Source organism: Eutrigla gurnardus (genome assembly GCF_963514095.1).
Source record: "Eutrigla gurnardus genome assembly, chromosome: 10".
In the NCBI taxonomy this organism is placed as follows: Eukaryota; Metazoa; Chordata; class Actinopteri; order Perciformes; family Triglidae; genus Eutrigla; species Eutrigla gurnardus.
The window spans coordinates 15,674,235-15,689,613 of NC_139924.1; the positions used below are offsets into that span (position 1 = coordinate 15,674,235).

At 43.6% G+C, this 15,379-nt stretch overlaps 1 protein-coding gene across 4 annotated transcripts in view; it reads right to left on the reverse strand.

Annotated features, from left to right (window-relative positions):
• Positions 1-15,379, reverse strand: part of sphkap (SPHK1 interactor, AKAP domain containing) — a 42,648-nt gene that overhangs the window by 6,003 nt on the left and 21,266 nt on the right. For all 4 annotated transcript variants that reach the window (XM_084019224.1, XM_084019225.1, XM_084019227.1 and 1 more), the window contains exons 4-7: positions 6,516-6,575; positions 6,073-6,213; positions 5,061-5,328; positions 1,149-4,503 (exon numbers count right to left, since the gene is read on the reverse strand). In XM_084019224.1, coding sequence (XP_083875350.1) covers positions 1,149-4,503; positions 5,061-5,328; positions 6,073-6,213; positions 6,516-6,575 — 3,824 coding nt within the window. The remainder of the gene's footprint in view (positions 1-1,148; positions 4,504-5,060; positions 5,329-6,072; positions 6,214-6,515; positions 6,576-15,379) is intronic.

Consider the following 15,379-nt stretch of genomic DNA (forward strand, 5'->3'; position numbering starts at 1 on the left):
GAAGGGCTACATGTTGTTATTAGAATTGAACTGACTTCATATAAACACCATTCATCACTTCCCTGCTGCCAAAAAACTTCCCTCAAGCAAGCTTTATTCTAACGCGACCAAAACCCTGCTATTTTAGTTGTGTCAAATTAATCTAAATACATATTGAGTGTCTGGTGGATTTCAAGTCGAGTATGAGTGCAGCTTGTACTGATTAAGGTGAGTTAAACGACCCCACAGGTGAAAACAGATGAGGCCACTAAAAGCCTTCTGCACACACAGTTCATCACCGGGACAGGGTGACTCACAGCCTGGCCACAGGTTTGTCAAACCTCACAAAAACAGATCACCTTTTACAGTAAATGGATCCCCTGTGTATGACCGTGTATTAGGGCTACTGTAGAAAAAAGAAAAAGAAAAAAAAGGGAGCCGACAGAGGGGGGTAATATTCATAGAAAAAAAAGTCAAATTTGTGAGTTTATAAATATATATAAATATTTATAAATATATATAGCCAATCAAAACAAGTTGCTTGGTTCCGCTATCACTGGATGTTTGCCGTTGCTATGACAACAAGAGAAAGCTACCGCTAGCATCTTCCGATCAATAAACACCCATAAGATGACAATTTGGCCCATATAAATAAAACCAACAATAACCATCAACAGCCATCACCCCAAGGACCTTAACGGGGCGTTGTCGCATGTTGTGATGTATAAATTACAGTATTAAATGCGTACATTCATGGGAAGTTAGCTAGCAAAAATGCCGGTTGTTAGCATCGGAATAAATTTGCAAATTTACTACTTTATAAACACGCACATTGCCACTTTTTTCATGGAATATTGCCCCCCTTTCTCGGCTCCATTTTTTGTTGTTGTTATTTTTCCTACTGTGGCCCTAATACACTGTCGTACCTGTCTGCAACTCTGTGAACAAATTCCAGTTTCGACCATTGTAGGTCCTGGACTTCATTTGTTTAGTGCCAACTTTCTTAGAGAACTTAAGGTGAAATAATTTTTTTTACCATAAAAATATGTGGTTCTTCACTTTCACTCATAAGACAGATTAATCTACTTTTCACATCTACAGTTTGATGATTCCCTATAAAAAGGAAGTGGTCTGACTCTCACACAGAAGGACTGTGAGCAGTGTACTACCTGCTGCCGTTGGCCGTGGCTCTCTCCGTACGCTTGGTCAAGGTGTCTGGAGGTGTTTCCTGAGGTCCTCCGGCTCTCCTTTCAGGGTTTAAAAGATGCTCTTCATCCCTCTGATCTCCCTCAATGTGAATCAGCGGCACATCTCTGGGGCCCCTCGTACGGGGTGCAGTGCTGTCACTAGTCCCAGACCCTACTCCAATACCAGTTTGCTCCTGACTGGACCTTGTCCGACTACAATTTAGATGAGATTGTTTGAACCCTCTCCGTCTTTCACCAACAGGCATATGTGGCTGTGAGAGTGACCCAGATGTAGCTACATCTTGCTGGCCTCCCAAGGCAGACTTGCCAATATCTACAATGTCAGCCGCCAGGCGATTGGCAAACTGCTGCACGTGGGGCTGGGAGTCTCCTGCAGCCTCCAGGTCAATACTGTCCTCTGCATCAGCAATGATCTTGTTCTTTCTCATCAAGGACTCGATGGAGCTTGACCAGGTCTCATGAATTAGCATATCGGTAATCTGGTCAGTCCTACCCCTTTGATACAGGCAGGAGTCTGACTTACACAGTCCTGTGGCTGACACCGAGTTGGTCGGGAAGATGTTCAGTGTGTCTCCATGCACGTTGCGGGCGAAGCCATCAAAAGAGTTTGCTTTAATAGGTGAGTTGACGGTCAGCCGCGAGTCTGAGGAACGCCGGTCTGGGACAGAGGACTGACGTATACAGAAAGGGGTTCTATGCGAAGGGGGGAACAGGCTGTTGCTCCACTCCTTTGTCTTGGCGATGCCATATTCTCGGTTCTCCTTGTCCATGTCCCGAAGCATGAACCTGTAGAACTCCTCTGTGATACTTTCTGTGCTGGACTGCTTGGACAGACAGGATGAGGTCCTGACGTTGAGGTGGCCGTTTTTCTTTGACGCAGCTTGTTGTACAGCCGCAGTCAGAATGCTGCTGGCATTTTTCCCTGCGTAGTAGTCCAGCAAAAGGTCAAAGCCCCTACCCTCGCTCTCCATCTGGTCTACCATGAACCGTGAAAACTCATCTGTGATGCTCTCACAGCTGGACTGCTTTGAGATCGAGCTACCGCGGCTCAGGTTCTGGCCTAACCGACTGCCGAGGCCCAGGGTGTTGGGTGTGGGGTCTGCGTCTTCTTCTGGAATGCTCTCATAACTAGAGGCCTTCCCACGGCTCCATCTCTCACACTGCAACCTGCTGCGTGGCTGGCCTGCTTTGGAAGTATCCACCACATTAAGCTCAGGGCAGTTCATGATCCTGGCCGTGACTTCAGAGGCAAAGAGGGCAAATGGGTCCTGCGGTTCATCTAGGTTGACCGATTCGTCCACCACCCGGTTCACCAGCCGCTCCATCAGCTCTGGTTGCTCCTCTGTTTTTTTCTTGATCTCGCTCAGGCGCGGTGCCCGATGTTTCTTGGAGGCGGCGTTGCTGTTCTGAGCCTCTTTCCTCCTGAGAACTGTGCGGCAAGCAGGGATCAAGAAGGCTTCTGGCCCTTCACTAGATGTCCCTTTCAGTGCACAGAACCAAGGTTGTTTCCCAGTGTTATTTTCAAGGCAGATGGCAGCCAATTCTGTAGCCATAGACACAACTGTAGCAGCCAAATCATCAGCATAACAAGTAATAGGTGCCCTGGACTCTGAATCCATTCTCCAAGAGAGCAGAGAACTGCAAGAGTTGAGGGAGGACTGGGGCGTGAGGGAGGCCCGTCTGCTGTCGCTGCCCATCACTAGACGTCCTCGCTTGTCTGCGCTATAAACTTGGATTTCACTCAAAGGTTCTCGGATGGCACCACCGCTGTGCTGGATCTGCTGGTGCTCAGAGAAATCCTTGGCAGGCAAAGAGATGGATTTAGACTTACTTTGTCTGCATGATGACTGCTGCTGCTCCTTGTTGTGTGCTGTGGAGGGAGATGCAACAACATCACTTTCCTCAAACACATATTTCTCCTTCAGCCCATAAACCATAGTGAGATTATCTGTGCCCTCTGGGACGCCACTACTCGTGGCTTGGCCATGGCCAACTAAGCACTGCAGTTGACTCAATGGACCCTTGCTCTCCTTGGTGGTAGTCGGCTCCCTAGCATCTGACTCTTGTGTTTCAAATGATGCCTGGTCGCATTTAGAGATGTGACAGATTTTCTTCTGAGTTAGAAAAAGAATATCGAACAGCAAATTGTTAACACTCTCCTGCAGAAAAACCTGAAGGCCCGGTGCATCTTTTCCAGTACCCTCCAGTTCCCTTTTCTTTTTGGCTTTCTCTAGAGCATGCTTGAATAGGCTGTCTGCCACCTCATTTATCAAGTCATCCACTTCTCTTTCATCCATGTAGGATTGCTTTGGACAAGTAATGCCATCTACTATCTTGTTATGGGTGGCTTCCAGCAGGTGGGCTACACTCCTGTAGCCTTGCGGCTGAGTCAGCACCTCAGCTGCTTCCCTGTGTAGAACCTCAGCAATGTTGGCACGAAACGCTTCGACGCTGGTACCCTCTGCCACGCTACAGTGCAGCGTGACGGCTGTAGAGGCTTCGGCGGCAGACATCAGACCACGGGATGCTGTGTACACTTCAGCGGAATCTACGTCAGAGTCAACGCACTCCCCCGACTCCTCTGTGAGCTCAACAGCTGCTACAGCACCAGCTACCTGAGCCATGCCACACATGGCTGAGGAGAAGGAGTAGTTACCCCTCTCCTCTAGTTCCTGCTGCTCGTTCTCCGTGTCTTCCTCCGAGGCCGATTCCATGGCAAGCTGTTCTGTCAGCTGTGGGTCGGTAATGGTGCCAATGACACTGGCGGCACAAGCCAAAGCCACCTCAACATGTTTGGATGGATGACCTCCACTGTGGTGGCCGATGCGAGCCTGTGTGTCATTCTCTGGCATCTCTCTGGCTTTGGCAGTGATATCCTGGTCAGGCACATGAGACACCTGGGTCTCTGGCCACTCAGCCGCGCCGTCAGAACTGTCTGGGCTTTGAACTATAACAATCTTGGGAAGTTCAAAAGAGCAGGTGCGCTGTTGGGAAGGCTCTTTGGTCTTTGAAGGACGAGCGGCATTGGTAGTACGACTAGAGAGGGACACGCTTACAGCAGCCTCGGAGACGAAGGACGTTTCATCTTGAGAGAGGCGTATGAAAGCATCTTGCAGTACTGACTCGGCCAGATTGGTGGCGTAGTGACCAGCGGATTCCTTAGTATGGAGGCTTGCTCGCCGATGCCCTTCCCTGTTCACCTCAGCATCCTCCCTGCTCTGACGATGGGCCAGCTGTCCCCTCGGACACGCAAGTCTGACATTGTGTTTCTGCGAAACCTCTACCAAGCTCTCTACAGGCTCACCGCTCTCAGGTTCTGTGAAGAGACAGGGAAAAACAGAACCAGACAGGGAATGAAACGCGTCTACACTGATTAGAAACCAGCTCCATCAGTTAAAGTGTCACAGAACATTGCCCTGTTTTACCCTTCACTGTATATTTGTCCCATTCAATTTCCCCTTGCACATTTCATATATCACCTTGGCAACAAAACGGCAATAAAAACATACTTCTACAGTATCTATGTGCATAAGTAGTGTAGTAGTGCCATAATCACCTCCACTCTTATAATTATCATCCACTGGGTGAGAAGACTTTACTAAAAATGAGCCTCACAACAATCATTGTCAACATTACAGTTAAAATGAACTTAAGAAAGCACTTCTATCCATATGAATGTGAATACAAGTTTTTAAAGATTAACCAAAAATCAGGTCTCAAACTTCTATGTATTTATGATTGACCTGTTGCCAAATGAAGATGCCAACACATCGGAACAGCCACTATGGTCAAACATGTCTCTCTTTAAATGGAGAGCATGTAGAGTAAATGGAAATGTAAAGAACCCTCTATGGTGGAGGGAATGAGGCTCACCATTTCTGAAACCATCATCCTCGCTGTCATCACCCAGGTGTTCTGAGGCAGTCAGGAAGTCTTCTTCTATGGATGAGATGGAGCGATTAGTGTCATCGTCGACCCGTTGCCTGGCTGCTCGGCCCTGCTGAAGCTGTCGCTCCTTTCCCCACTGCAGACCAATCAGGAACTTGTTGATCTCAAAAATGACGTTGCCAGGTTGGGTGGAGCGCCTCTGCCCTGAACACTGCACCAGGCACACACCTGTACTTCTCTGCTGCTGCACACCCTGAATGGAGTGTGTACAGATACAAATACACACATATCATATATATCTATACATATATACAAAGTCCTATATGCATACACACATGTACACACACACACACACACACACACATTATGCACAAACACATTGAGGACAACACATACACAAAATAAGAGACACATAATAAAATAAACATCATAAACCTTCAGTGGGTTTATGTTGCTCTCATGCAAGTTTTTTATTCAACACATTATACCATTAACTCTAACTATCAACTCATTGGATCAGCTAATGCATGTTTAATAGTCCGTGCAAGCTCCTCAGGCAGTGTATTGATTCTAGCAGTGGTTTTATTCAGTGGTGTATTTGGTGAGCTTCAAACAAAGTCTATGAGATGGTCAGTGGCTATAAGGGAACACTGCATTTAAATACCAACAAAACCTGAAAGGGATATTAGGTAATGGCTATAGTCTTTTGATATATTTTATTTCTGTATAAATTGTCAAATTATTATGAAATCAAAAACATCATGCATTCTGGTTGGATCCTGTCTAACGTGTGGTTTATTTTAATTGGAGTGAATAGGGGGGAGAGTTACTAGATAAAATGAATAAGGTTCCTCCAGTGGATTTTTCGAGCACAAAGCGTTCAAATCTAATCACATAAAAATGCAGTGCAAAGGAACAGCTTGCACTCTCTGCCTCGCCCGTTAATTCAAAGGCTGGAAATACTTGCAAGGATTTATAGACACCACTGCAAACTCACCTGAGAGGGAGAGAGTGGGTGTGCTTGGCAAGTGTCTGAGGCTTCGAGGCCGTCGAGGAGTAGGATCTCATTTTCTTTCGGCTGGTGGACAGTCAGCAATTCAACGAGCTTTGGCAAGTCTGGAGACACCGATGCCAATTTCTGCAGGAGACATAACGAGCGCAGGGTCAAGTGACTTCAAAACCCAACACAATGCATTCTCTTTGGTTCAAACTCAGAGACACAGAATTATAAAATTCTCCCCCATGAGAAGTCTCAAGCCATGAGCAATGCTGCCACCGCCAGCTGCAGAAGTCAAAAATCTGCATATTATCTCAGTAAGTCAACCCCTTTAATTCGCGGTAATGATTCTGAATCCATGGCAACTGAGCCAATGATTATATGTGAAATACAGAGAACATCTCCCGGGAGATGAAAAGTCAGCAGGAAAGAATTCTGCTCACCTTGATGCTTTTGTCATCATGATAGTCCATTTTCTGAGGGTCCAGATTTACAAAACAGATCTAAGAAAGACAGAGAAAGGGACAACACTTTAGAGGGACAGTGGTAATGGGAGAGTCACACCAAAGGAGCCGAGCAGGAGTCTCAGACGTGTTCAGGGAGAAGTTACTGCATTGCCTTTCCCACTGAACAAATCCTACAAACCAGACAGAATGCTAGCTTTCCTTTGGGTGACTAAACTACAGCAGCTGCCTTTCGTATCTGAATAAATGCCGTCTCTCATTGGCAGAGCGTTTTCTAAGTAGACTTTCTCGTCTCTCAGGGGCTGCGAGCAGCGGGTGTACATCAGCAGTGATTTTCTCTCCCTCCATTGTGCCTCTGTCACACCCTCTGCCTCCTTCCCTTCCCCATCTCACCCGCCTCCGCCTTTGGCTGCACGCTTAATGGTGTGCGATGGAGTCCACATGTCAGTGCTGGGAGTGTGGAATTGTCCGCCGGCGTCTAATCCAAGTTGGCAGAGCCAAGTTAGTCCTGCGTGGTTAAATGGATAGAGCACGTCACCTACAGCATTTGATGAGTGTGTGTGTGTGTGTGTTTTCATTTCACTCTATCTGTGAAATGAAAAAGAACTAATGCAATAACTAGGTCAATATACACGTGAGTTTAGATTTCAAAATAAGGCTGGCGTTTTGCTACGCATTGCAAATTTCCCTTCCTTTAGAAGACAGTCTGGGTTTACGTTATAAAAGTAAAAACTTAATGAAGGACAACAGCAGGGAACAACAAAAGCTATCTGCAGAGCCGGATCGAATGTCCTTCAGCTGAAGCCATAATGCGGCACATTCAGAACGGGCCAATCCCCCCCCCCCCTCCAATCTGGTCTCCTCCAGTGTGAGGAAAATTGCCGCTTGAAAAAGCAGTCAGCGAGTATCAAAAAATAGAAGGACAATAACAGCTGACCATGACAGAATATTTGAAAAGGTTTTCTCATCTCACCCTGATCAAAACTCCTCCGCCTCTCACGGACCGCATGTGTCACCTATAACATTTATCTAAATACCAAGAGGTTCGGTCCTCCAGTTTGTCTATTTGCTTGTCTGTTGTTGGGATCAGTTTAGTGTGCATCACGAGGACTCAACAGCATAGGCATAGATTAATCCACGGCATTTACTGAAACCAAAGACAATAGCTTGATTTTGCACTTGCTGACCTTTTAATAAAAGATCATACATTCTGTTGTTTATGCTGCTGTTTTTTTATTCTCTTTGTTCTGTATCTGAATGCCGATATACGCCCCTTATCTAAATGGTAATTTAGTATGAACACAGAATCACCTCATAGCTTTTCCTCTAGAACTATGTGTCGTTTGCGCATTATAGTGTATTCTATTTCTATTCATTCCACAACATTAAATAAGAGGTTTGACACCCTTGCTCAGGAGCACTTTGGCAGTATTCACAGGATATTAGAAATATTAGAAATGAAAGACACCTTGGCCAGCCTGCCGACACATTGCCTGCAGATAACACTCAGTTTGACGAAAAGCAAGGGGAGTGAGCCCCGATTTTGACCTTGAGAAGGGTTGAAGTAATTTAACCCCGTCAGACGGTGAGAGCCGAGAGGCAGTTGTTCTAAATTTGGGAATCAGAGACCCGTCTAGTCATCTCTGAGCCCATGTGTGGAGGAGCCCAGGGACACGCTCTGATTCTTCACAGACGCACTGGACGACGCGCTCGTGCGTCAGCCTGAAACACTGACCACGCAAACAACAGTTACTACAGAGATGGAGAAGGTGAGAGTAGATGTGGATACGTTCATACCATGGACATCGAGTGATACATTCAAAGGGCTTGAATTGAATGCTGCAAATGAGAGATCGCCAGTCATAACATTCATCTTCACTTTTAAGCGTAGACTCTCTCCATCTTCTTGCTTGACTATAGGTGTCAAACTTATTTAACTCAACAGCTGTGCTCAACATCGACCAGCCAAACAAAGTGAACCCCGGTGCTGATGGACCGCTCAGACCGAACCGGGCGGTAATGACCCTCACAGAATTGGAACCTGGAAGCAGCAGCCTCAGGGGCAACAAGCAGCAGTGGAATAGAGCATATTTTATGTTCGCCTCCAGCGAAACGTCTGCAAGGTAACACAACGGGCATCTTGACTTGTTCTAGTGTTTGGTTTCCCCAACACAATGACATTAGCAGGTGGAATGCTGCAGTTGTGTCCTTTCGATATCGTTATTTGGAAGAGAAATGTGTTCTTGACCTCGGACAAAGTGGTTTGTTTGAAAGAAAGATCACTTATTGACATTTCCTCGTCAAAGCTTTCTAACCATATTACCCAGTTTTCATGGTCAGGTGGAGTTTGTTAAGAAGATACATCGACTGAATGTGTGCTCAGTTGCTGGTATTTTGTGATACAGTTGAAAGCTCCGGAGGAAGCTAGCTATTTTGAGTTGAGAATATTTTGTCAAACTATGATTTTAAAAGGTCAAGAGTGAACTCTTTAAGTCAAACGCGGACGACAAATCCCTTCAATCATAATAGTACTTAGCTCACATGCCCATTTACCTTCTTACCACCAACATTAGCCCGTAAACGCAGGTTTTAAAATGCCAGAAAATTATACAAACACTACAAATAGGCGAAGGACTCCTTTTTCATTACTATTCTTTTTTAAAAATTCCTCAGTTTCTCTTTAAACTCTGTGCCGATTACTTTGGATCAATGTTTGAGTGTTACGTGGCCGAGATGGACGGATGAATCCGAAAATCATAAAATTTGATTACCTTAAAACAAACAAACAAAACAAAAAACATATTTAGATGGTGGTATTCAGCCATTTTGCATCAGGGCAAATCTGTTCAGTTCGGAGAGGTTTTTATTCTTGGAGGAGCTCTGTGTGTGTGTGTGTGTGTGTGTGTGTGTGTGTGTGTGTGTGTCGTGTGTGTGTGTGTGTTAATCCAACTTATTTACGCATAAAAAATCTCATTTGGCCTTGGAGGTGATACTACCACACATAAAACAAGAACTAAGAGCCGATACTTAGCCACAGTTTCAATACAACACTATGACTCAGACGTGGTTAAAACAGCAAACTATTACAAACATTTGAGTCTCCTTTGTCCATCAAAGCTTCATTCCTCCTCAGCAGCCCTCCCTCTCTGCTCACCTCTCTGATCCTCCCACACACAGCTGCTGCCCTTGCTCCTTCTGTCTCCCTTTTTCTTTAACTCTTTTGGCTCATTTTTCCTCCTGATTTAAAACGCAGCGCTTTATGTTGTGCTGCACATTTAGTCCTTTATATATATATATATATATATATATATGATTGACAGTAAATGTAAACTGCTAACCCCCCCCAGCATGATGCCACAAAAATACACATTCGTTCTCACGAAAGGTCATGAAACTAAATGGAGCTCCCTCGATTGTAAAGTGTTTCGACTTTCAGATGGCAACTTCAGTTATAATCCATTTGAAGTTTATTTTTAATTCATTTAATTCAAATGAAGTTTGGGGGGGGGGGGGGGGGGGGGGCAACATTAAGCCTCAGTGACATAGTGCCATATTTGTTTTGTGATGCGACCCACAAGCAACGCAGTGCTGGTGTGGGGACCAGCCAAGCACGGTCACGGATCATAACAGGATCTAACATATGATGAAATCACATGCTACTGGTTGCAGTTCCTATTGATCTGATTTATGCTTCCATAACATGTGTGTACTTGATGAAACAACTGTGCCTTTCTACTGCTGACAGAAACAGGATATGTGCAGTATTGAGAGTCGCTTATAGTGCAACATTCCCCTGTGGGTCAGCAAATCAAAGGATCATAAATATATCACTAAATACGGACAGAAAAGATCCATACAAGAAAACAAACAGCTGCACTCGATGACGAGTAGCTTCTGTGTGCCTGAAAAGCAAACAGTTAAATGTGTTGCTTTCACTTTTGGAGGAAGTGCTAAGATGTGTTTCATCACAATGTTTTTAATTATCACATCACAAAACAGTGACTTCAGCTGATTTTAAGTTGCTAATTAGGTAAACAGTGGTTATGGTTAGGGTACGCCTCCAAGAAATTAATGTAAGTAATGTCCTCTTTATTAGCCATACAGTATATGTACGCATTTATTTCTCTAATTAATACATCACAACATGAGACAACGCCTCGTTAAGGTCCTTGGGGTGATGGCTGTTGATGGTTATTGTTGGTCTTATTTAGATGGGGGATATTGTCATCTTATGGGTGTTTATTGACCGGTGGTTGGGCTAAGATGCTAGCGGTAGCTTTCAATTGTTGTCATAGAAATGGCGAACATCTGGTGATAGTGGAACCAAGCAACTTGTTTATATCGGCTATATATATTTATAAACCCGCAAATTTGCCACTTTTTTCCCTGAATATTACCCCCCTCTGTCAGCTCCGTTTTATTTTTTTTAATTTTTTTACAGTAGCCCTAATCCGCCGTCCTACACAGGTGATCCATTCACTGTGAAAGGTGATCTGTTTTTTGTGAGGTCTGACAAACTTGTGGCCAGGCTGTGAGTCACCCTGTCCCGGTGATGAACTGTGTGTGCAGAAGGCTTTTAGTGGCCTCATCTGTTTTCACCTGTGGGGTCGTTTAACTCACCTTAATCAGTACAAGCTGCACTCATACTCCACTTGAAAACCACCAGACACTCAATATGTATTTAGATTCATTTGACACAACCGGTGTTAGCGGAACCAAGCAACTTATTTATATCGGCTACATAAACAGCAGTGGCTCTAAAACACCGTCGTATTTTTGCTCCAAATAACAGATATTGAAATATTAACTATCAACTAGCTCTTTAGACGAGGGCTACTACTCTTATGCAAGTGGGTCTCGTTTTTAGAGCACAACCCTGCACCAAAGACTGTAGTTTCTCATCATGTCACATGGACTAAAGACTCAATAAAAGGCAGAAGAAAGAAACAGGGTCCGTCTTCCTGCTCTGATCCTGTTGTAAGTCTGTGCTGCAGCCACGGCCGATGGCATATTTATTCTGTTCTCCCTCTCTCAGGGCCAGGAAGGGACGAGTCAGGATGCAACTCACTACCCGCGTGTGAAGTGTTTGAATCGGGTGATGAATGGAAGACATCATAGCCAGAGGAGTGGACGGTGATGAGGAGGGATACGGCAGGTTTACTCAGCCAGATTATCTGCGTTTGAAAAAACACCTTCAACACAATCCTCAAGAGTCACATGAGTTACAAATACAGATCAATAAAAAGGAAAAGCGATGTGGAAATTGGATTAAAAAAAAGAAAAAGATTAGGTACCTCTTCAAAATGCTTACCCTGTCAACTCTCTCAGGGGTGTGATGAAATTCAGTGTGACTATCACAGCAACATGACACTTCTCTGTCACTTCATGCATTAAAACATGAGTGAGTGATCAAAGCTGAAAACACGATGCAGCCGGAGGTGGCTGATGGAGCGAAACGCAGGAATTCATAAACATTTTATCTTTTATCTAGCCCAAAGTTTTTGGCCTCCTTGCTCTCACTCTTTTGGACTTTTCCTGTTTTGGTCCTGAATATGTGAACCCTTTTCTTTTTAGCACTCAATCACATATTTCTTAGAAAACCTGACCTGATGGACTACTTTTGGGTTAGTTTGTTGTTGGCTTCCAATATAATCAGAGTATTTTAAACATTTAACCAAACCACAAAACTCCATTTGATACTTTAATTGCTTTGCTCCATTAAAGTTATAATGGGCAAAGTCAACAAAAAGCAAATAAACAAATTCCTTTCCTCATTAGTTTTGTGTCTCCCCCGTTCCGTTTGTCTCCCCCTCTTCTCTTTAATTTTGTCCCTCTCAGTTTTCCACCCTCCTCCTTTCTGCCTCCCCGTACGGTTCAGCCCAGGACAGAAGAAATTATTTCTCACACAGTAGCATCCATCCGTATGGTCCCGTTTGATCGATTGGCTGCAAAAACAAACAAAAAAAGAAGTCGAACGGAGAGAGTTGGAGGAGCAATCTTTCACATCGGAGTCCGAGAGCGTGGCTGTGGGAGGATGGGCCACATCTGTTCGCACATGCATTCAAGTTCCCTCTGAGTCATAGAAAACATGCACCAAGTCAAGAAAACAAACGGCCGTTGTCTTTTTTAAACAAAAACTGAAGATGAAGCTGCTTCGCTGTCATATTTCAAAAAGAACAACGGATATAAAAAGCGTGCGTGTAATCCCAGACGCAGGTAGAAGTTTGTTCTGCCGACACAAGAAGGGATGTGTTCGGGTCTCTTTGTTTTCAAGATGCCTGCCGTCACAAACAGTATTTTTAGACCCAAAAGATGATGAAGAGGAAAAGACTCATGGAGCATACATCTACTTAATAGAACTCTAATGTTCAGCAGAGCGTGTTGGACCTATGTTAGACCATTTACCTTTCAAGAATCCAATAAACTCATACCAGGTTGTACTGGGAGGCGTATCGGATGTAAAATAATTCTGAAATAGCATCTCAGTTGTTTGAGACCTGAGCGTGTCGACATCATACAGCTGGTGTCTGGGGGTTTTCAGGAACATTCAATGCTCACACTTACCAAGTGCGACATGAGTGTGTGAGAGAACGGTGCTCTTTGCTAAATCACTGCTATTCCTGTTTCCTTGGTAATGATTATCAAACACGTTTAAGGGTGGATTATGGACAGAAAATGTCATAACACTTTACTGGCATTCATTGTGCATAAGACGCTGCAGTTCAAGTAATGGTTCTGTGGTGAGGACAAACAGGAAGTGTGAATGGCATCCTTTAGACAGGGTTTGAAAACCCTGCTATTGTCGTTCCCTTTGGTTATTAATAATTCCTGATATTGACCTCCCATTAAGACATTGAACTCTGCTTTGAGCACTAAAACAAGACTCACACCGCTGGCGGCTGGGAGAAACTGCACATGGCCATACGGCTGAGACTGATGATTGTTCGTTGTGCAGAGATTTGGTCACAAACCAAAGTGGGACACATTTTGCTAGAGTGAGAGTTAATAAAATTCATCTCGAGGGGGTCCATGAAGGTGTGTACCAAACTGTGCAGTACTACATCCAGATTTAATGGAAAGAAGTTTAAAAAAAAATCATCTTTTAGTCTGCAGAGGAACATATTATCACTACGTGTTGCAGCAGCGAGGACCAGACTTGATCCAGATCCAGATCTGAGAGACTGACCCCACTGCTCTTGCAATTAAACTTGGATCACTGAGGCTCTGGTCAGTGAGGTGAGGGTCAAAGATGGTGCTGCTGAGTCGAGTATCATTTCAGGAAAAAAACAAAAAAACAAGAGATATCAAAGAGGATCGGGGATATTTCACAGCTAAAAGGGGAGAAGTCTGATTTCACCCCTGAGGGACTGAAATTCAAACCTCTCTTTAGTCCAACACTGATCACGTCCTTCATTTCATGAAACTTCATTTGAGATGATGTTATTAGTGAGAACAGATTATGCATTTCAACCACAGTCGTTAATGTGGCCGACCTACAAAGGAAACAATCTTATCTTCTATTAAAAATAAAATCCTGGCCCTGATGCAGGGTTAAGATATTTCATTTAGAGTGTTGATGCTGTTGTAAAATTGTATTGATACACATTGATGATTACATTGATGTAAATCCTGAATTCATGCTCAACTTGCCATTTACAATGATTGAATGATCAAAGGTGAGGCGTCAGAGCTGGACGACAGAGAGGATTAAGCATGTGGGGACTAAAAGCTCTTTTTGGGCTTTTTCCTCTAAATGTATTTTTTAAGTGGCCTATTCTTGCCTGATCGACCGAGAACGTCCTTTGTAATCCAAACACCTTCCCTGTCCAGAATATCCTCACTAAATGTCAAACTCTGCGACAAGAAAAGAAGGTTTTTGGAGAAATATAGATTCATATATTACCCTTCTAGAATTTATCATGTTTTTAAAGCAAAATCATCTTAAAATGTTGAATATTTCTTATGATTAACAGGATGGGAAAGAGTCAGTTCCTCCATTTCAGCTCAAATAATTACATTTTTTTCATGCTATTTCAAAATCTGTATCTTTGATAAATCACAAATATAAAATCACACGTGTACAGTTGTGTAGTGTAAAAAAAGAGGAGGGTACTTCTCATAATCAAAAGTAGAGGGTCAAACTACGGAAATCCCCCAAAAAACCTCTATGGTCAATGAATTACAAGCTGAGACTAAATTGAACTTTTAACAATCTTTCAGCCAAATTCAATTTGCGTAAAGTTAATAAAATCTACTCCATGATGATCCTCTGGTGTACCGCAAGCGCCAAAGTGATTGTGAGAAATGATATTATGTAAATGTACTTTTCCTACTCATTTTCAAGAATGCAAATACAATCAAAGCCGTTCGTTCACTAAACTGGAAACGATGCCGACACGTCTCTCAGCTACAGTAACAATTATAAGTTCAGCATCATCGCGTGCTGATAACGTCAGAAGGAAGACTATTCATGGATTTTTCTTTTCTGAATGAATTTAATAGGTATTTCCCTTCCCTCAAAGCCATGAGCAAGGCACTTAATGAATTTATAAGAGATGGAAAAGGTATATTTATGCATAGCATCCACCTCCACCTCTCCCAGTAATGTCTCACTAATGTTGCTGATGCATATGAAGTACGGTTATAAAAGGCATCGCTGTTAGATCTTTTTTTAAATATGACAAAATGTGTAAATTGATGTGGGACAACAGGGATATAAGTAGGTGCTGGGAATCAGGTGTGTGACTTTATTTATGGCTAATATGTACATATTAATTTATTTGTTATTGTTAAGGTTGTTATAATAAAAAGCATGATTCAAAAAGATAATAAAATGTAAAGAT